Source organism: Gavialis gangeticus, unplaced genomic scaffold, assembly GCF_001723915.1.
Source record: "Gavialis gangeticus isolate Ggan-Ray unplaced genomic scaffold, GavGan_comp1, whole genome shotgun sequence".
Classification (NCBI taxonomy): domain Eukaryota; kingdom Metazoa; phylum Chordata; order Crocodylia; family Gavialidae; genus Gavialis; species Gavialis gangeticus.
Window position 1 is genome coordinate 94,858,002 of NW_017729033.1, and position 23,745 is coordinate 94,881,746.

Genomic DNA, 23,745 nt, shown 5'->3' on the forward strand with positions numbered 1-23,745 from the left:
TTTTAATTCAGAGTAACCACAACCATTTCAAAATGAGAACTGTCCATTGACATCCATACTAATAATCAGCCTCATTACAATCTTAATGCTAAGAGCCAGAGTTATAGTGTTTTCATGATCTCTGGGTCACTAATGTCTAGCATTTGATGTCTTAATATACTGTCATCACATTTGACTCTGGATACAAATCTGCACGCAAATAAGAAATAATGCTACATTCCACTGCTGGGTCTCAGTGGTAGGTGAGAACAGCAAGACTAGCTATGAATAAATAAGCATAACACTCACAAGCAAAAACCTAACTACTCCAATGGGCTGCATACCTTGCTCTGAAAGTCAATAAAACCAGGCTTTATTGAAACAGTAGGGAAAGTGTATCAAATGCTCTCCCAGAAAATTCATTTTCCCGTGTACCAAGAACTTTAAATTTAGTTATTATTAGCTGATCTCAACTTCTGTGGTAAAAGATGTACATGATTCTAATTCAGGAGAAAAGGGTGCAGACCCCAGCTCTGCCGCAGGCTAGAACTATGGGTAAGTCAGGGGCAAGGTCAAATGAGACATTTAGGCACCCAAATATCTTTTTGTATCTAGTAGTTTTAGAGTGATGTTATAACTGGTTATTCATGCCTCAATTCCTCTTCTGTAAAAGTACAAATAGAAACACTTTGTTTCTCCCACTTTTCTTCTGACTTGATGATTTAAAACTAAGTTGTTTGATGCAGGAATTCTCAGTTAGAGTTTATTTATACTTCAAGGGGTCCTGTATTTGGTTATAGCTTCCAGGCATTATTATAATTAACAGTAATTAAAAGTATGTTGATAAGGGTTGGACTCATGGCTAGTTGAGAAACTAAGCAAGTTCAGTTTGAAAAATCAACTTTCAAATGCACTCCATTCTCACTTCCAGGTATCTATAGAGTGAGCACTGGTAAAATATGTTCTCAGTGGCTATCACCACTAAATAAATATGCTACAAGAAAGCTACAAGAAAGAAATATTAGGGTGACTGTATTTGGATCTTGGGGAGCACTGGATTAGCAGCTGAATAAAAGGCTGTAACCTGTGGCCCAGCAGTGCTGCTAACCACAAGGCAGAAGGATATATATTAAAAGTAATATTGCAAGATGCTTAGGCAAGTATTTTTTCTAACCATATAGTAGTGCTGTAAGATATGTAGCTTATATATAAGATTTTGCTTATGAATGCTTATGTTAAGCCAGCCATTTGCTTATGCTAAGTAACCATCTTAACTGTGTCAACCATTTTCAAGTGAATCTGTGTAAGTCTGTGTGCTGTGAATGAGGTAAAGCCTTAGGAATGTGGAAGATGGTATAACTTGGGACTGAAAAACAGCCTGGAATGTGAAAGACAACACAAGTGGTAACAGAATTCAAAATAAACATATGCAAAAAGGTGAATGGTGATTGGTGAAGAAGCCTCCAGAAGCTTCCAGGCTTTGGTCAAAGTCCAAGTGACTGAGAGAAGCAGGAGTCAAGGTCTTAGACATGCGCTCATGGCAAAAAGACATGTAAATGAATTAAATGCATAGACAATTCCATGCTAATGAAGCAAACTGTAAACAGAGCTTGAGAGGAGGAGATACAGGTGGAACCAAAGGAGGGGCAAAGGTGGAGTAAATGGTAATGAGCATGAACCAAGGTGTATTAAATGTGAAAAGAACTTATGTTCACTGCAGGTCCACAGTTTGCTGTTTTTTTGGAACCTTTGCCTGAAGTTGTCTCTATTTTGAATAAAGCTATTGAGAGCAATGTGTGCTAGTGTTTGCTCCCTGCTTGCTCTGGCTAATGAGTAACAGGATCCATGAGCAATTGAATTGTTGTCTCCCTAGTCATTGGGCACTGCATGAAGTCTGGATCTAACAAAAGAGTCCTTTGACTTGACTAGATGTAGCCTTCAATGCTTAGAGCAGATTAAATGACACATGGTGGCAATCACCAAGCCCTATCTACAGTAAGGTTTTTACTGCTATTTTTGAACATATTCCCTTATACTTAGCCAACCACAAAATCCTAGAGAAAAATCACAGATCCCAAGAGGTTTTTTTACCATAAACAATTGTTTGAAAATCCACAGCAGAAGTTACTTTCTTAGCTTAGATACCAATCATTAGTCAGTCAGAATCCAACAGGTTTCAGTTATCCTATTAGGCAGATGATCAATTACACCTACAAAGTGAATACCAAACATGAAACAAACAGCACAGGTGCTGAAAAAGTTTTATCACTGAAAAAAAATGTTTATATTAAAAAATAATTCCCAGGAAGGTAAAAAAAAAAAATCTAAAATCACAATGAATAACCTGAATAGGGAATAAGTTTATTTGGTGGAAGAAAGATGGCACTATCTGATGATGATAATAATAATAAAGCAAATCCTATTCTCTTCCATTGTCTACACATAAAGAAGTATTATAAGGTGCTCACTATCACTAATGGAACAATTGGTTTTCTCAAGTCTTGCATAAAGACATTAACTCATCCTTCAATAATCTCACTCTAGATTTGAAAATATTTTCCTCACATTCTGCCCAGATGATGAATATCACCTGATTCAGTTGTGGCAGAAAAGGTGAATGTACTTGTCATAAATATTCACTGGCTGATTTACACAAAAGACTACTTTATTTGTACTGTTGATGAGGAAAGGCATTGTATAACAAATGGTGCTGTTCAAATTCTTATCCAGAAAGGTTTATAAGTTGACTGCAATGATCCTTCCTCACACAGTAATGACTAAAATGACAGAAACTATTAATTATAGAGATCTACTGTACACCAGGGAGCTGCAGCTAACACAGGACTCAGGAAAATTTCATTTCTATTTAAAGCATGAGTTAAATATCCATATTCCTACAAGAATGTTAATATTTATTACATTGTTTGGATTTAAGCTGAGGGAAGCAATGATTTATCATGATGATTCAATAACAATTTTTCATCTTATTTACAGAGAAGTGGAGTTCCCTTCTACTAGTCAAGTTGCATATAATGTAAAGAACCTTCAACCAACAAAGCTTTAGGACTATCTCATTTTAATTTTTAGCAGTGTTAAGGAGCTTAAAAGGAGCATTGTGTAACTGAAGAATATGTTTAGATAGTCTGAATTTAAAGCATATAACACTGGGTCAGGTTAAGTTATTAAAGATACATTTAAACTCGGATACTTATGTGAAAGTTTGCCTGTAATACCTCAAGCAAGCTCGTCTGATCTGAAGGAAGAATGCGAAGTGCAACAGAAGATAACCCTTCCTAGGGAACAATCCAAGCAGAATGTAAGGGAAATATTTTCAAATCTACAGTGATATTATTGAAGGATGAATTGATGACTTTATATAAGACTTGAGAACCAAATGTTCAATTAGTGATAGTGAACACCTTATAATATTCCTTTATGTAGAAACAATGGCAGAGAATAGGATTTACTTTATTATTATTATCATCATCAGGTAGTGCCATCTTCCTTCCACCCAATAAATTTATTATCTATTTAGATTATTCATCATGAATATAGATTTTTTTTGGAACAGGGTCCTCTTCCAAAACTGATACAGCCACATGCATGGTATTACATGTAAATAATAATAGAATTGTGTGTGAATATATAGACTGTAAAAAGAAAACATGCAAGTTTGGTGAGGAAATATTCCAAAAGCAGAAAAGTCAGCTGTCACCTATGAAAGCTTATGATTTTCTGAATCAGTTCGTCTCTAAGGTACCACCCTGCCCTGTACCCTTAAAGAGGACCTTCTTAAAGTACAGCCTGCTCTCCTGGACTCTTTTCTCTCAGGCTTGCTTCCCATAGGATACTGCCTATGAGTTTCCTGAGTTTGTTAATGTCTGCCTTTCAGAAACAGAGTGTCCTTTTTCTGCTGCTCTCCTGCCTGCCTTCCCTTAGTATCTTGAACTCTATCATTTCATGGTCACTGGCCACTTCTACATGAGATGCTGACTGAGTAGCAGCTTGTTACCATTGTGCAGTAGCGTTGTATGGCACAAAGCATGATATGACGCTACTGCACAGTAGTAATGAGTAATGAGTCAGTGTCACATATAAGCCATTTGGGGACTTTGTGTATTCAAGTACTAAATGATTGCACAGTAACAACTGCACAGTCGGTGTCTTGTGTAAACATGGCTAGGCTACTATCATCCAGGTTACCTTCAGTTTTCACACACACAACCAATTTTTTCCTGTTTGTGAGCAGCATATCAAAAAGAGCTTCCTCCCTAGTTGGTCTTTCTATCAGCTGTATGAAAAAATTATCCTCAACACACTCTTGGAATTTGCTGGATCACTTGTGCACTGCTGTGTTTCCCTCCCACTAGATAGCCTGATAACTGAAGTCCCCCATGAGCACCATCTCCTGACATTTGGAAGCTTTCATCAGTTGTTTAAAGAAGATCTCATCCACTTCCTCCTCCTGCTTTGGAGGCCAGTAGTAGATGCCCACTATGACATCCTCCCTGCTGCTCTCCCCTCTAAACTTTATCACAAGGCTCTCAGCAGGCCTACCTTCCATTTTGTACTGCAACTGAACATGTGTACATTATTTTTATATATAGAGCAATATCTTCTCTTTTTTCCCCTGCCTATCCTTCCTAGACAAGCTAACTTTTCCATGACCACCTATCTTACTATGCTTCCATAAATTCCAATTGCATCATAATTCGGTTTGTACTAGGACATACAATTCTTCTAATTTGTTCCCTGTACTTATTGCCTTAGTATACAGATATTTCAGGTATTTTGGTGACTGTCCTATCCTCTGAGAGCATTGCTAAGGCTTCCATTGCTGCTTCTCTTTACAACATTGTCCATATCTACAGGTTTTTTTCTTCATCCTCCAGGAAACCTAGTTTACTGTGCTTCTCACTAGGTTAACAAGCCTGCATGCAAAGACACCCTTCCTTCTCTTTATCTGCCTCCGCTATCATTTCCAGTCCATCTTTCTGGAACAGCACCCAATGGCTGAAGAAGCCAAAGCTCTGCTGGGGATACCTCTACCCAGCATGTGTTTATCTCCTAAACAGACCTTTACTTTGACTGGAAGGATCAGTGAGAATATCACCTGGGCCCCTCTCCTCTTCAGCTTTGGGTCCAGTCATGTAGTCACTCTTGATCTGCTCGAGGTTGCCCCTGGCACTAAGAATACAGCCTATATAGATAAACAGCACGGACAAGTAGTTAGAGGACCAAATGAGTCTTAGCAACCTTTCTGTGACTTCTCAGATATGGGCTCCTGCCAGGCTAGAGGATTTCTTAGGCCACAAGTCAGGCTGGGAGATGGATGCTTCTGTGTCCTTCAAGGAGTCACTAACCACCACCACGTATGATTTCTTCTTGGCAGCAGTGGTCTTAATCCTAACTCCTGCAAGGTGTGCATGGCTTGACCTCCCCTGCCACTGGAGTAGGCCTCTTTTTATCCAACATGAGGGCTTTGTACATGCTTTCCAGCTGGACAGCTACCAGTTCAGGAGGGGAGTGTTTTGTGTTGCCAGAGGTGACAAGTGTCAGGTTCCACCTTCCAGAGTCTTCCACCTTCCAATGCCTTCTCTGACATCCATCTTGCATTATGCTGATGGTCTTCTTGTGCATCAAGTCAGTGAAGGCCTCATGCTTGTGGGTCATTCTAAGCCTGTCCACCTTCTCATTCAGTGTCCTTACCTGATCTCTGAGAGCATTCACCAGGAGGCACGTCTCACACAGCAAACACTCCTCACACTCAGCTGTCCCTAGCAGAGACAGGCCACCATTAAAATATTCAACTATTTTTTCATATATAAATTTCACATTATAGAATTCTTAGAAGCTTTAAGTGTTGCTAGTAAGAAATATATATATATATCTTCCTGGAAAGTATTCTTATGTCTTTTTTTTTCTTGCATCTAAAAAGTGAAAGTTTTCTCTCCAGATTACATTGGTTCAGGAACAGAACTAGCACTGCTTAGTCCTAGACCAGGGACTGTTTGAAGGTCTTCTATTTCCTAATATTCCAAAATTATAACTAGGAGACACATTAAAAAAACAAACAAAACCCCCCTATAACAACTCCCCCTCAGGTGCTTATAGTTCAGCTCCTAGGTCTTTGTTCAGGCAAATAACCACTATGATCATCAGAGATACAGAGCATTGAACAGTTTCCCTTTTTTTTATTAAGGTTCTCCTATTTGAGCATCTTGACTAAGAGTGCTGGAAGTGATGGAAGTTGCCTAGGATCTATACACTCATTTGTTGGTGACACTAGCTGTTGTAAGACACTGTGACAATTCTGAGGTCAGCTTGAGCAAATTCATGCACATTTTCCTTGCCTTTGTGGCAAGGATACTCATGCTAGGAATATGTAAGGATGATATTAAGGCTATGCTCCTACCAGCCAAATGGTGTCCAACAGGCTAAGACACTCCATAAATTGCTGGTATGACTAGGTTATTTTTTACTTTAAGCGAGATCTGAGGAGAGGCAGATTCTCTCTATCTCCCCCTTTTGTGTACAGTGCAGTTGTATTCTATGGATTCTGCAGTCTTTTGTACAGGATGTTTTTGAAGCACCCAGTGATCCCATTTTTGCTCAGTTAGGAGTACAGTAGCAGTAAAGTGGTCATTAGTGGGTGCATCTACAAATGGTATTAATGTGCCTTGGGCACAGCAACTTCATGTGTGCTTGGTAGCACAGAAATCTGAATTAGAACAGAGCAACCGTGGGATGGCAGGGGGCTCAGGGGTCAACTCTGGCCTCTGAGTGGTGGCATCAAGAAGTGGAAGGGCTTGCTGGAAGATGGGGTGCTACAGTGCAGGGCTAGGTGGCAGGCAGTCCCCCCACTGTACCCCCTAATGCCCCAACCAGCCCTGGTCACAGGTACACATGAGTTTGAGCGCATACAATTACTCTGATATAGGATAGCATTTGTCCAAGACTGTTACAGAGGAGTTAATTAGTTTACTGCTCCCTAATATAGACACACATGTAGACTGTGATGCTTTACTGAAGAGCTAATTAGTCAACTCCACTGTAAAGTGCATGTGTGGTAATACCCAGTGGTATTAACTAAATTAGTTCCTACAAGGGAAACCTATTTTGGAGAAGCTAAAAGTATTCTGTTAGAGAAGGAAGTCTTACCCAGGTAAACCTGTTAAATGATATGGAAAGGGTTTCCCATCTGGAAATCTCAGAGTAAGTATATCTTTCATTCTGGATCGTAGTCTTTACTAACCTAGTCAAACCTATCTTCAAATTGAGTAATTACCTATTATGAATCACTGATTGAGCTCAGCCCCTAACCATTATTAAAATAATTTAAAACAAATTTGGATGGTTTTTTTTTTACTTCAGTAGAGACACTGATGGCCAAAGATGTGATCTTGCTAGTCAAGATTTCCGTAAGCCGGTGGCATAAAAGGTACAGCCTGCAAGGTTCCTGGTAGGGCAGAGCTCACTACTGAAATCTGCAGCATAGAGACCCACTGGGGTATATGCTGTGGCTGAGGTAAACCCCATGGCTTCCTGATGCTACTTGCTCCACTGCTGTCCAGATCTGGCCTATGAGAACTACTGCAGTCTACATCTAGGCCAGGGGACCAGCTGACATGGACACCACTGCCCTAAATGATAAGGTTATTTGTTATAGTACTGCCTAAAGTGTAGTTAGCTTATCCCCAAAGCCTTTGTAGCAAATATTTGTAATGCCACCAATCAGCTTATAACATTTTCTAATGCTCACATTATAAAGTTTTAATCACCATCATTTTCTTAAAATAAAATCCTTTCCTTTTCTCCTCTCCTTTCTTGGGATTTAATCCAAATGTTTTGTCAGTTTTTCTTCAAAACATTTCACTTTTCTGATGCTTATATACACCATATCCTGCCTTAAAACTGAACCATGGCAATTTTAATTCAACAAGCCAAATTTTTGTGTTGACAATCTCATTAAACTGAGGCACCAGTGAGCAATTCAATATTTATTATGTAAGAATCTAACTTTAGATACCCAGTGAAGATTTTTAAAAAGGCAAATGCCTGAATTTTATGCTTCTATGCCTGCACTTGAAGCTCCTCAAGTGTTGATCTGCCTTTTAAGATCACTGAGCACTAGAAGCTCCTATTGAATCTAGCGGCAACTACAGGTGCTCAAACTTCCTTACTGGCAAGCAGGTTTGAAAATATTGGCCTCACTGGGCACATCTACACCTGTCATTCGGGGGCAGCAATAAATTGCAGAGCTTATTGGTCCCAAGTTTATTGCCCTGGGCACACATCTGCACACATGCCCCCCGCCACAGTACATAGCGTTGCGTTGCAACAGCCCCAGCTGGCAGGCAGCTTGGGGCTGCTCCAACTAGACTCAGCGTGTTGGGGAGGAACTGCCTGTGGCACAAGAGTGTTTCAGTGTGGGGCTGGTAAGCAGGCAGCCCCAACAGTGAAGCACCCTCATGCCCCACCCAGCTGGTTGGCATTTACATGTGCTGTTGCACATGAAAAAACTCCACAGCAGCCAGTAAATATTGGCAAGTACTTACAAGTACAACCCTGCTGCAGAGTTTATTAATTATGTTCGCCTTAACAGGAGTGCACATGCAGACGTTAAGATGCTTACCGCGCAATTAATTAGTCAACTGTTCAATAAATGTCTTGTGTAGATGTACCCAGTGTGAATTAACTGTAAATTTTACAAGCATCAGCAGTTTTTCATATGTGAGTAAAATCTCCTTGGGTATTAATTCTAGATTTAATTATCCCATTACAGGTATACTTTTCATATTGTTGTACTAGTCTATGCAGATATTATGAAAACACATGCAGCTTGGTCTACCAGCATAAAGCTTGAGGATTTAAAAAAATCTGCTTGATATTTCTCCCTTATCATAGCAGCAACATTTCTAGTAGAAAACCTCCCAGTGCTTTGCTTGTTCAGGCTTTAATTTACCTATACAATTCAAAGTTCACATTACATATTGATGTATAACGTGTTTCCTATAAATGTACTGATGGACTTGAAGGACTTTTTCAAAGTATTCTCCAATTTCTTTTTCATTTAGAAAACAAAACTACAGTAATTTTTCTTCAAGGGACATACACCACAGTCTTTTAGTTACCTCAGTAACTCTCTACTCAAGTAAACTGAGAATGAACCAATGCACATTTCAGGATTCAATGGTGCGTCAAGTGGAAAAGTTGTTAAAGAAGTTCTTACAAACAAAATCCAACTTAGTTTATCACTTCAGTTTATTCCAAGCTGCAGAAGTGATGAATATATGTTTCTTTTCTTATCTGGATGACAAAATATGTACTAATGCAAAGAAAATAGTTCAATAATAAGCTTGAATTAATTATATGTTTATTGAGGCACAGTGAAGTAAATGAGAGTGCAGGAAGCTGGCAAGTAGCCAAATGAGTAATAAACAGTTTTAAGACTGTCTGGAGACAGACTTGAGAATATTATAGTCATCAGGCAGCTGAAAACAGCCTCCGGGTAATTATGAGCGTTTGCAATCGATTAAGGAGAATGTGATCATTTTATGGGCCTTTATTAAACTTGCATTAAAACTTCAAATGATTTGAAAATGTTATGGTTCCAAGTGTCTCTCTCCATGAATGGTCATTCACTGTTTATTTTTGAAAAGTGGTTATGCAAGAAAAAAGTACAGTAGAATTTTCTACAGAATATTTCTTGACATTTAAAAAAGAGGCTTTCAGGAATATAAGGTCAAGAAATAGCTCCTATCCTAAAATGCTTCTCTTCTCATCCAATGTGCCCTTTGGACTGGTTGCCTTAATTCCCCTCTGAGTTCCAGCAATAAATCTCTTTACACCCTGTGCCCAGAAAACACTCATATTCCTCATTCAGATTGCATTCACTAAGCCTGCCCTTTGCAAAGAGCTCTGCTTTTGATTCAGAGCTTCACAAACCTACTTTTCAGACAGGGTGGTTCTAGGCCTAGTCTCCATAGTCTGTAAACACTCCCCTCACATTCTGAGTCTCTGCAGCCCTTCATGCCTAGCTTGAAGTTTCCCTGTAAATCAACCACGGGATTGCTAATTCAAGAAAACTTTTTTTTTTTTTTTTACTGACAATCTGCAAACTTTTTTTACTGATGTATATTTTACATAATTTAAATTTAACCCTTATGCCTGGCCCTGGACAGCAGTAATGAGGACTGGATTCAAATGTAAGGATTTAACACCGACTAGAGTTTTAAAAAAATCCTACGGATTATTAGTAAAAAACAAGAAAGAAAGTTCAAGGTAGAGATCCACAAAATCTTCATCTAACAACCTTTAAGAAAAACCTTTAAGTACCAAAAGTGCTGATATTTTCACCACATAGCTTGCTTAGGTGCCTGAAGTTCAGCCACACTGTGTTCCCAGAGAAGCTGCCATCCTGCCATCCTTCTAAGAATCACAAACTTAGAAGCCCCTGTCCCTGTGGGACGTGATCTAACAAAGGAACTCCAAGCATGGCTGTTCCTCTCTGATGGCAATGAATGACAGCCCAGGGCCACTTTCCTTTTACAAACATTCCCAGCAAGGGATGCCAGGGTAATGGTGTGGAGTCACACACCTTTTATAAAATAGAGAAGTGGTTAGAGCTCTTATCCAGGAAATAGAAGATCTGGTCCTAGGTCCTCTATATGCATAAGAGTTCAAACTCACATCTCCCACTTCTCAGCAAAAGGCCAGAGTGAGACCTGGCCAGAGCCAAACCTGGAGTAGAGTCACTCTCTACCCCACTTCCAACCTACCCTACTGAAGCTGTGTTACAGTACAGAAAGGAAATGAAGATTCATAAAGAAATAAAAATATGAAGCAATAAGAAGCATAGCTTTTTATACTTCATTCCCAGTAAGGAAAGCACTCCCCTGGGAAGTGGAGAAACCCAGATTCTGGCCTGTGCTTCTAACACTGAACGTACATTTCATCCAATACCTCTTTAATGAAAAATGTATAAGCAGACCTAGACATAGGACTCTTATCCATCTCCCTACAGTAGTGATCGTTTTTCTGGGGTAGAATCATGCTTCCTTTGGCTTATTTTTCCCTGGCCCACTGAATATTGATTTCTTTTCTGCACATTCTCATAGTTTCAACAGAAGGAGCAGAGAGTATCCCCAGGACAGCCCTACCCAGCCTCTGGCTTGGTTGTTAGGGTACTTCCATAGGAGTAAGAAGTAAGTTTGAACCACCCTCCCCCGGGGTTTTCCAGCTTCCTCGGCAAGTGCTTTAATCATCAGATTATTATACAAAGTGTGGGCAGCACCACCACTGTCTAGGTAACAGTGAGAAAGTCACTTGTTCTTGAAAGAATGACTTAAGGATCTAAGTCTAAGCATGGGTTCCATGTTTTGAATTCCAGTCTTTCTTAGGCACTGACCTGCAGATTTGAAGTAGGTGCTCAGGAGCTGGCATGAGTTCAGACACATCCCTCTCTCCAATGTTTTGGGCTGGCTAGCTTATACCTCATCTTCCTGTCCTTTGTTCCACTTCCCAACCCATATCCAATGTGCTGAGTGTTGTGAATCCTAAATACTTAACTCTTGTAATGTAATGAATAGGGAAGTTAAGCACCTGACTTCAGTTCATAAATCGATCAAACTTCTAGAGCCAGTACCAGAACATTTAGGCATTAAACACTTCATATCATCACACCTGCGTTCTGCTTGTGCACCTCATCCTAAAAATTTAAGTCAGACTCTTGGAGACCAGTACAAATCAATTCTCAAAAACATGTGGTCTTTGCAGAAGGCCACAGAATAAGCAAGCACAGATGCATTATCCTGTAGAAAAATAAATGCTATGTATATCAATGAGTGCCTGCATCATCTTTTACACAGACGAGCTGAGTTAAAAAAACAAAGGGGTGGATCTGAATGCCCTATATACAAGAGCACCCTTGCATCTCTTTTTATTGTATACAAAATGCAGGATGCTTTTTAAAGACAACAGAAAAGAAAATGGGAAATAAGATCATATGAATTCCCTTGGAAACCATCCTTTCTCTTCATCTCCTTAAAGAAGCAGAGAATCTTTCTAGATGCCTTGACACCAACAAAGAATAAAAAACAAATGCTTACAAACAGCAGAAATTGCTCTTTTTGCATTCTAGACCTGTACAGAGGTCTATATTGGAAAATGGCAGAAATTTCTCAGTTATTCTTTAGAAATGACTGATTGGGTTCTTTACAGAATTTACTACCACAAGAAAAACATCAAAATGCAAATGTTCTCTTCAGCAACACAATGCACGTAGCTGCATGTAAAAGTTAGCACAGTTTAAAAACATATCTGTTCCAACTGGTGTATCCATGATGTACTAAAGAGTATGGCATGCCACCATTCAGACCAGGAAGGGATGAGGGTAAGGTGTGGCTGGAAATCCCAGGTCAGCGGGGGTCATCAGGGAGCCGGCTAGAGAGAAGATGCATAAAAGAGAGAGGGACCAACACTGCCCCCGACTGACAGCCACTCCAGCCAGAGGCTATGGGGAGTGGCTGTTTGGGGTTCCAGGCTTGGCCAGAAACAACAGCACCAGTGGTTTATAGTTTACACTTTCGAACCTCTACTCCTTGTCTTCTGCTGGCCAGGAACAGGTGCTGGAAGGAGGAACCTGCATGCCACCACTGGCTCATGCACATCTGCTCCATGCGGCCTATGAGAGTGGACCAGGAGCAACTCATGGCTCCCCTGTTCCTGCATCAGCTGGGGACAGCAGTGGCAACATGAAGGTTCCTCCTTCCAGCGCCTGTTCCCCACCAGTTCAACCAGTTGTGGACACCTACATGGAAAGGACAGGCAGGGTGTAGGAATCTGAAGAAGGAACCTGAGTACCATGCTGAGCCTAGCACCCCACACAACCAGAGTCACAGCCTCTGTTGCTGTAGCCTACTGATCTAATGATCAGAGTTGGTGGATCTATATATATTCAGGCTTAGAATGAGTATTTAATTCTCCTTCATCTCACTTTTTGAAACATTCATATGAAAGGGGGGTTTTCTTCACACTAATATTTGGGGATTCACTATTCATCATGGGCATATCCCCAGTCGTGCACAAATATAACATTTCAAAGATCTGAATTTGGCCAGATTAGAATCTTTTGTGAGGTCGTTGTCATTTCCATGTAAGATATAGCCCATAAAATCCAGTTTTGTCTTTCATTGAAAGAATTTACACCTGAATTGAAAAAAGATCATTTCCACTCATTTCAGTGGGAGTTGAATTTAGACACAATCCAAAATCTGTGATGCTACAAATTACAAAAGATAGTGACTTAAAGGAGACAGGGGATTGATTCTACCCATACTCAGGTTTACAAGGTCATAATTTCCATTTCCTTCAAGCCAACTGAGTTACTGTAGATTTACAGTCAGTGCAAGCAGAATCACACCAAACATTTACAAAACACCCTTTTCTTAGAGTGTATCAGGTTAACCTAATATTTACCACTTCCTGTCCTTTAACAAAGGCTTGTTTAATACTAATGTTCCTTTAATATCAGAAGGCCGCCCTTTTTACACAGAGCTATAATGCAGGCAAAGAAAGCAGGAATTGTGCAGCAAAGGGATGAACTGTAAGTTTTTCTAGTAGAAGCAGGGTCATAAAATAGGAGGGTGGTGGGGGGGGAGAAACTCTCTCATTTTATTATCAAATTAGTTCAGTATCTGAGGCCTTAAAGCATATCTGTTATCACTATTTTCTAGGCACTAAATGCATGTGAAATATTATTACCATAACAAATTAAATTAAAAAAAAAGACCAAACAAGTAAGGATTTCAGTTTGGAAGTTCTGCCTGCCTGCTTCCCCTATGAAATGTGTGTCCATGCACACTGCGTCATCATTCCTCATTACTTACAGGGAAAGCAGTAGTGACACTGAACATAGGGTTAAGACTTGTCATTATTTATTGAAATCTTTCCTACAAATAACTCAATTCAGATATGCCAACTAGACTACAATGAGACTTGATTTTAATTACAGGTAGGTAACTTTTTAAAGTCAATATCCTGTAAATTTAATTCTGAAAACCCCCCCCACTATCAATGCAAAATTTAATTGTCAGTGGTTTCAAAATGAGGCTTCTGAATCACTTCCTATTCACACAGTTAATTAGGACTTTGAAGGAAATGAATATTTCATCTAGGACTTCAACTTCCTTTGTTGGAAAAAAAGTTTTAAGTAGAATCGCATCTTTTATTAGCTAGATATAAAAGCTTTAGAAAAATGGACTCTTTTTTCTGTTCAGTTAAAAGCTGAATGCATTGATTCAATTATATCCAAAAAGGATCTGGGATATTTGATGGAAAAAAATACATCACAAACAACATTGTGCTTTGCAGAAGGATATCATTCCAAATATAAATTATGCTTTCTCACTCTACTAATGAAAGGCAATCGCTAATAGGCAAGATAAAAGTCAAAAGCCATTTCAATGCATTGAACTTAAAACCAATGACACTGATAACTATATATGCGAATGGATGCAGCCCCTCTTCAAGGTACAAAGTACTTATTTTGGAGTCTAGCCTGGCTGGATAGCTATTGGTGTGCATGTGCATGTGCATGTCAGTGGGTGGGTGGAGGTGTGTGTGAACACAAGAGCAGAAGGCTGAGGTGCCCCTTCGTTCCATTCCAGTACATTTTCATTTCTTCATTTTCAAAGAATAACTGGACGCAAAGGAAGAAAAAACTCTACAGATCCATATTACATAATCTATACTGTGGAGATATGTATTAGTATCCATAGAAATAAAGACTATGGCATATATATTTTTATATAAAAGGTAGAATGAAGATAGGTATCTGGCTTTGTGCATGGACCTTAATTCTGCAAAACACTAAAGTTTATTCTTAATGTTAAATAGGTGAATAATGCCAGTACTGTCTCTATTTAGCAAAGCATATAAACACACTTGTTAAACTTCATTCAGGTGCTTAAGTCTCATTAACTCTTATGTGAATACTTAGGCTGTTTAATGTTAGATGTGTATTGAATCTTAGCAGAATTGGGTCTCTGGTCAGTATGGGCAGGGAGCAGAAACAATTCTACAGTGATAGCCTCTCTGCAAATACAGGGAGCACGTTCCAGAGAGAGCAGCATCGATCCAACCTTGGTTAGAATGACAAGTTGAATACCTGACCTAGTGCCTTTAAATAACTAAAGGAAATTAAAGGTTTCAATTTCAAAGATTTCCTTCATCACTTAAAAACATTTAAAAATTATCACCATAAAACTATGGCAACACAAAACAATGTATTTTCCTGATGTGAAAATATTTTAAAAACTTGATTTGGGGATCTCCCTCCCCCCACCCCGCACCTTGGAAGAGATCAGATTAAATGGAATAATAATATATAGCACTCACGGGAGACTTTTTCACATTCAAAGTCCTTTACAACATTAATAATATATGAAACATGTACCCAGTGCAAATGAGAAGCAAATGAGATCAATACCATAAGTTACAAAGTATTGTATTTATTAAAAATATGTTGTGAGAAATGTCCACTGTGAACTCAATACTGTCTTCAAAGGAGCTATTTGTGAAATTAAAGTGACCAAAAGTTTGCTTCGTGATCCCGATTCATCAGGGAATTTCAGCAAAAACTGCTTTTGTTCACAACAGTTTCTGGAAAAGGGGGATGAACAGTGAAGTGATAAAATCTTCAGATGATACAAAGCTATTTACTTTAGCCAAATTTAGAGAGCACTTCAAATAATTTTGGAAGAGTCTAAGAAAATCAGGTGAACGGGCAACACAGGAACAGATTAAATTTAAAGTGTATAAATGCTAAGTTATTTAGAGGGAAAAAATCTGAATGACACTTTTGACAGCACAATGCAAGGCCCTTTTTAACATGTGGCTGTGTTACAGAAAAATACAATGTTTAAAGAATAGGATAGAGAATAATATGGACAATGTGATAATATTGTATATTGTACAAATCAATAATAATGTTTGAAATATGATGCTCAATACTGATCATTCCCTCTACAAGGGAATTTAGGTATATGTAACAAGAATGATTAGGGGCATGGAAGAATACTCACAAGAAGAAAAATTTAAAGACTGGGATTGTTTTCTTACATAAGGACACAAATAAAAGGGGATGGGATAAAATATATAAAATAACCAATGTTGTTGGGATGGTAGATCTGGAATTTGTATTCTCTCTTTCATATCATAAAAACAAGAGGACATCCAATGAAACTGGCACATTCAAAATTTATTAAAAGAAAAGCTGTTTCTCAATATCCACAATTAAACTGCAACCTGCTGACAGGTGGCAACTGAAAGAGGGATTGTAAAGTTATATGGCTAATGAGATTATTCAGAGTTATTTCAAAACAAGTTTCAAAGATTTAGAATGAAAATGAAATCTCTGGCTTCAGGGTTTAAGTCAGTCTGTAACTATACAGGTTTAGAATGAGACATTGGTTGTTGGCAGACCTTCTTCCATCTTCCTACCACAGGAATTTGCACCTTTTTCTGAAGTATTTGACTGACTGTGAAAAAACAGATACTGAGTTGTCTGCTCCAGTATGGTATTTTTTGCGTTTGTACAGAAAACCCCCAAAAGTATCTTTGAAGACACCAAAAGAATATTGCCTACTAGTTATTATGACAATGACAGGCTCAGTCTCTGTATTTTTAGTGGCTGAGTCTGCTTTTGGGAAGGAGTCTCCTGTAGAATATCATGCCTAAGCTTGTGGGACACTAATTTAATTAATGGTCTGTGAAGGAGTGAGACAGAACTTACAGCATGGAGGGCCAGCAGGGCTGCAGCTGTAGCCCAGAAAGGAAGGAAAATACCCACCCAATTTCTGGAGCAGGATCTCACTCAGGAGTGGCAGAGGGAGGCTGCCCAAAGGTATTTCTGGCCCTGAAGCGGGGCAGAGAGGGGTCAGTTCCCTGCAGGCCACAGGGAGAAAGGAGCAGCCAAGCATCTTGGTAGGGAGAAACTAGAGAACATGCCTGAGGAATGCTATGGGAGGACCCTGAGGCAGGCAGATGCCTGCAAACAAGTGGCTAGTGGTAATCTCTGGAGTGGAGCTGCAGCTGAGGATCCAGAGTGAGGGAGTCCACAAGGCCTGAGAGAATCTCTGAACTGAAGTTTTTCCAACAGCGGATCTGGAGGAGGGCCTGAAGGAAAAAATCTACAATCACAGGTAGAGACTTCCTGCACATCAGGGAGACCCCAGATAGACTGTGAACATTCATAGGGGTGCAGGGTCAGCTAGCACATGGAAAAGAATGGACTAAGGGATTGTTTGCCTGAATTATGGTGATTGGGAGGTTGAGCACCGGATCACGAGAAAGGGGTCATTTCCAGAGCCTGACAAGAAGGCTGAGAAACAGCCAGGTTTTTCTGTGATTTCTTTTTGTGGTTTATTTTATTTTTTTGAGCACAGGCCAAGACTGGCCCCTGGAAGGGTGTACCCAAAAGAGGCACTAGGACACCTTGGGGTAGGGGCAAATAAGGTTACAGCAACCTGGCTGCAGAAGAATATTGTAAAACACCATCTGGAAAGTCTAAGCTGGGGTAAAGGGGAGGTTTGGAGCCCCACAGAAGACACAGGGATCAAGACTAGGCAGGATCACCATGGGCATCATCAAAGTCATGGCAGACAAGAAAACGTTAGATCCACTTCCTGGCAGACCTCGTGATCCAGAGCCAAGGTCTACCTTGTCTCCACCTGTAGGTAGACGAGTGCAGGGCAGTACTAGCAAGCCCTATAATACCTACAGACGTCACATGGTCTCACACTTATTCCTAGTGGATAGACATCTTTGAGGAGAGATAAAGAACGTAGGAGCCAGGGGTGTCTGAATTACTATCTCCGTCAGAACTTATTGAATATTAGAAAATCAGTATTAAGGGAACATTTTTATTCTGAGTAGTTGATTTACTGTGATATTTTTTTCTTTCTTGTTCATGAAAACAAATGCAAAAGGTTATTTTGTGAGCATCAATATTTTTGCAGTGGCTTTTTCATATAATATTTATGTTTAGATGCATAAACATGTTCATTTAATGGATAGCAATATTTACTACTATAAGCACTTTCAACCAAAGACTGTGCACATATATGTGTATATTCAGTAGTTATTACAATAGGACCCTGGTATTGATGGGGCTTCTAGGTGCTATATTATTATAAATAGCAATAATCATTAGCTATTCATTATTTCTATTGTTTTAATATAAGAATTGACCATCTACTAAAAAACCAAAATCAGTAACACATGGCTTGGTTTACCAATCATACACTACTAAAAAAGGAAGTCTGCTTAAGTAAACAGTTCCCACACAATTTAAAATTGAAAATAACTTTAAAAATGTCCATGCAAACTATTCATGGACAGTCATGAATAACAACTACATCTGTAGAAATTAGATTTTTTTAAAACAATTTTTGACTGAAGAAGGATAAAATTAGCATATACATTATTTGACTATAAGGCATCTGGTTTTACTCTAACCTTAGAAGAAACCCCTATAGAACATGACTGACATGCAAAATCATATAGTTAGGACTAATTTATATCACTATTTCTTGTGCTGTATTTGTTCTGTAGGTAGAGGACTGTCAGTTCAGCATCAACTGTGTACCAATAAAGGCACTCCGAAACATTTGAAAAAAGGGGAAGACAGTATTCATTTCTATATTTCTACAGTTTTATCTAAGAAGTGTGTATTCACAAAATTCTGTCCATTCCTCAGATTTCTCTTTTATTCATGCTACTATTTAAAAGTTTTATTCTACAAGAGACATCAATAAACAAAAAGTGTTCACCATCTGATAAATACTTCTAAAAATGTAAAATTGAATAGGTGTATTATCATTATCTATTTCTACATGCCGCAAACAACAAAACTCATTAAAATCATTTACACTTCATAAACACTGGCAACATAGAAGGCTAGATAAGTTCTGCATTTAGCATCCAACTTTATCAAAATAATTATCAAACACAGCTATAAAAGTTGATGGATTTTAGAGAGAGATTTTTCTAGGTTTATGTGAAATGCTAGCACAACCATAAATGCTTATAGGCAAAATGTAATCTACTGGAAGATTTTAAAGATTTAATTCAGTTCCAATAGAATGATGGATATGATAACAATCAACCTGCTAAATAAATACTTACCATATTCACTATCGTAGAAAATAATGAATTTTTGCCAGGCATATTCTGTGACCACCCTCAAAATGACATCATTTAGATAGACAGGCGGGCGGACAGAGAGGGTGTAGTCGTCATTTCGGTTGCTCCGGGTGAGCCCACATCCACTCCTTGGAGTCCCAGCTGTTGAACGCTGGATGAAGAGGTGAGGGATGTGCATGGCATCTGCCAAGGACTGCAGGGATCCTGCTGACGTGCAGCCAATGGAGCTGACAAGGGCCAGAATGCCTTGGTTCATAAGGTCACAGGCTGTAAGAAAGCAAAATGATATTCAAGATGACAAGGGCAGTTCAGTACATACAGCCTATTTTTCTGCTGAAACAAACACTGGGAGCTGACATGCAACAGTTTTAGTGAAGTGCAGAGAAGGTGAAATTCTGTAAATTCAGTAATCTTGTCTCCTATAAAAGAGTCCAATCTAAAATCTATGTTGTGCCATTGAAGTCATGAGGCTTGTCTATTCATTTCAAACTGTCTAATGTATTATTGCTAGTGAAAGATGGAAGACTGCCTCTTCCACACTGCCTGGAAGTGGGACACAGTGAAAACATGAACCAAACGTATAAACATAGCCGTCAGAGAACTCTTACAAACATTGCAGTTGAAATCTAACTATCAAATTAACCATACTTCTGAAGGTGATAAACGCTTCTTGAAGTCCAGCACGACAATTCTGGGAATACAATATTTACATTACACACAGAGAACCTGAATGAATAACAGCTCAGACTGTCTGTCAGATTTTGAAGGCAATTGAATATGGTTATCTACAGAAACTTGCCCAGAAAGAACACAAAACTGAACTGCTCTTGGGTTATAAGAGATATATGTTCAACTCATCCCTTTCAGTGTTCAGAGTTTGGGCAGAGGAATTGGGAGAGGAGGGGAAGAGGCACAGTCTTACAGGAAAAAGGATGCTGCTTTCAAAATTTAGTCCAGAATTTATGTGCATTTCTCCTCCCTAGTACTGGGAGGGTGAGGGGAGAAAATCATGCAGTTATTTACTCAAAAAGTAACACCTTGTAAGTAATGGTACAGTTAATGAAGGGTGAGTCCTGAAGTACTATAGAAATGCATCTACATTAATATTAGGGGTGTTTATTATGATTAATGTTAATGCAATCAATAAATAGCAAATGAATTAATAATGATTAGGCCTGTAATTTTAAAGCATTACCTTGTGAAATAAAGCAGAAAGTTAGCTGTTTATGCTGGCTCTCTAATGTAATTGAAAATTGGAGTAAAGCAGCAACACAAGCTAGTAGCACAAATCCCGAGACTGAGAATGCTCAAAACCAAATTATAAAATACCAGATTTGACCACTGGCAAAATAACATGTGAAGTTAACTTATATTTAAGCATGCAAATTAGATAACTGCAGAGTAAAATAAAGTAAATATTACATGTACATACCCCACATGTAGCTGTGCTACTACCCATTTTTACATATAGGGTTTGAGTTGAAAACACAAATGAATCAAGAGATGAAAAATATGGCCCTCAGAATTTTTCTCACAAACATATTGTGTTGGCAGATCTCTTTGATCAAACTGCGCTCCCCTTATTCACAAAGGAACAGATCTTACTCTGCTTGTTGTCCCATTGGCAACCACTGAGACGCATCCCATTGGGACTTATTCACTATGAATAACAATATTGCAATCAGACCCTTACTGATCTTCCCAAGCTAGCAAAGGATGTGTTGAAGATCAGAGAAATGCATTTCTTTTAAAAATTAATATATTTCTTGTAGCAGCGGTATAAAAGAAGGTCACTAGTAACCTCTAGGATTTCTTCTAAAGGAATAAGTCACAATGTATATCAAAATAAAACCAACCAAGAAAACAAGAAACTCCATCATTACTAAATTTAAATTTCAGAGTTATGTCTTTTTCTTGATGTTCTGTTAGTTCAGTTTCATGGATGTCACAAACAAGATTTCTCTGGCTGATGAACTGGTATAGTTCTGCTATGCAATGAAGAGCTGCATTTCATTGTGGGCACTGACAGTAGTGATATGTGTTGCACGATCGGGCCCTTGAAAGTGCTCTACAGTTGTACCCTGACAGAAGTGCATGGCTGCAGAGTGCTATAGAAGTACCTGAACATACAACAAATTAATCCTCATTTAATGAGGGTTCTGATAAAGGCACTCCAAAGTGGAGATATACCTAGAAGATAAACTACTTCTTGAACCATGTGCTAGTTTCTAGTATGCATAAAATAAGAGCTGTGAGGTTAAATTTAATACTTAGAGTTAAAACATTCTAAATAGTATTACTGACTATTTAGCATTTATATTGCTTGTTTGCGTTCTGCATGTCACTCACTTTTAACAATTGCTATATAAACTACTCAATATTTCTTGTTAGTCAGTTTCTAAACACTTTCCTACTGTGGTTCTCATTCATTGCCTGGAAACTGATTGTGGGAGCAAAACCTGGATGGCAAGATATTCCTTAAAAGATAAATCATTTCCATTGTAATTAACAATATAATAATTTTAGAAACATTTTTATTGATGTTAGTCTTGCAAAACCTGATTTTTCATGCATCTGAAATGTAGGTCAATGATATTCCTTTAATTGAAAAAGGCATGATTTCTCAGTCATGACTGTACAAAACATCAGAGCCAAGAATGTAACAGAAACAACATAGCAGCTTTTTTCCTTGTACATTTTTCCTGATACAAATTTATAATATTTCTACATTCCCAGGGAGTCCCTAATAGCAAAAATCATCAGGATATTCACTATACTACTGAAAAAGGTGATTTTTTTTTTTATTATAAAGTGTGTTAACAAAGCAAACCAGAAGGAACTAAAAAATCAAAGAGTTCCCCAATGAGTTTAGTGTATGCTGAACTCCAGGGAATCAAGTCTTGACTCTAACAAACAGCCTCAGTACATTCTGCAAACTATCTTCTCCAGTCTATCTCACTGTTTCAAATCCCAAGCTGACACAGAGGAGCTGCAGAAAAATCTCACCATCTAAGTGAGTGGGCAAAAAATGGCAAATGAACTTCAATGTCAAGAAATACAAAGTAATGCACATGGGGAAAAATAACTTTATACCTACACAGTGCTGAGGTTTGTAGATAGCTCTCTAAAAAAATCAGCTCAATGTGCTGTGGCAACCAAAAATGCCAATAAAATGTTAGGAATCTACCTACACATGCACTAAGGTGTTTTTTTCTAATGCACATTAAATTTAGTACCTCCAATGTGAGATACTAAACAAAATTGTACTATCAGTACTTGGGAGACTCAAGCACTGAATCCTCCCCAGTGGTTCCATTATGCCAAATTTGCTGCCTTAAATGTGCAGGAATGAATGAACATGATTTTCAAGTTAGACTTAATGCGCAGTAGCCTATTTTACTGTGTATTAGCATATCTCACAGTTTTTATGTGATGCTTTAATGTACAGTAAAATAGGCTACAATGCATTAAAGCACATGTATAGATGCATGCACCCAGCAAGAAGAAAATTGAAAACAAAATGGAGAACATCATGCCACTATAAAAATCAATAGTGGACCTATATTTTGAATATGGTGTACAGTTCTGGTCTCCACATCTCAAAAAAGATGCAGTAGAATTATAGAAGGTACAGAGAAGAGCAACTAAAATGATCAGGGAGCAGTTCCTATACCAGGGAGGCTAAAAAAGGATAGGGATCTTCTGTTTGGAAAAGAAAAGGCTTAGGAGAGATGTGATAGAGGTCTATAAAATCATGAAGGTCATTGACAAAGTTAATAGAGAACGTTATCCATCAGTCCCATATTATTAGAATGAGGCGGCATCCACTCAAATTAGTAGGACACAGGTTTAAAACTAACAAGAGAAAGTATTTTTTACACAGTGGGCATGTCTACATGTACAAATAATCTAGGAGCAGTTTACTCTTAAAGTACTCAAGAGTAAACTCTCCTGGGCATGTGTCTACACATGCAGGGACATGCGAGCAGATCAGAGGGCTGGCCTGAAATCACAGAGCTGGCACTGGGAGAGAGGAATTTTCCAGTGCTGGCCCCGCAGTCATGGAGCTGATGCTGGGAGAGAGTATCTCCCATCCTCAGCCCTGTGATTGTGATTGAGCAGCAGGGCCTGGGAGCTCCTTGCTACTGGGGTAGGGGGACATTGTCCCTGCCCGGGCTCCAGTGTCAGACCCCGCCCCAGGCAGCTCCTAGGTGGCAGGGAGCAATGTGCTGCCCCCTGCTACCCACAAGCAAACATGCTCCTAGTCCAGTGTCTACACATGTGCTACTGCACAGTAGATAAATTGAAAGTTAATTTGCTACTTGCATTTTCAGGTAGGAAATTTACCCATGATTACAGCCAGTTACTGCTCAGTGGGCATGTCTACATAGTTTCATAGATTTAGGGTCGGAAGGGACCTAGTAGATCTTCTAGCCCGACCCCCCGCCAGGGCGGGAGAACAACAAAACCCCAAAACAAAAACGGGACTCAAATGAGTCCAGCCAGGTAGGCATCCAGCCTCTTCTTAAAGACCCCCAGGGTAGGGGCCAGCACCACTTC

At 39.0% G+C, this 23,745-nt stretch overlaps 1 protein-coding gene across 1 annotated transcript in view; it reads right to left on the reverse strand.

Moving 5' to 3' along the window:
• GRID2 (glutamate ionotropic receptor delta type subunit 2) overlaps positions 1-23,745 on the reverse strand; it is a 1,321,020-nt gene that overhangs the window by 733,343 nt on the left and 563,932 nt on the right. Inside the window, exon 2 of the mRNA XM_019526356.1 lies at positions 19,168-19,452. Coding sequence (XP_019381901.1) covers positions 19,168-19,452 — 285 coding nt within the window. The remainder of the gene's footprint in view (positions 1-19,167; positions 19,453-23,745) is intronic.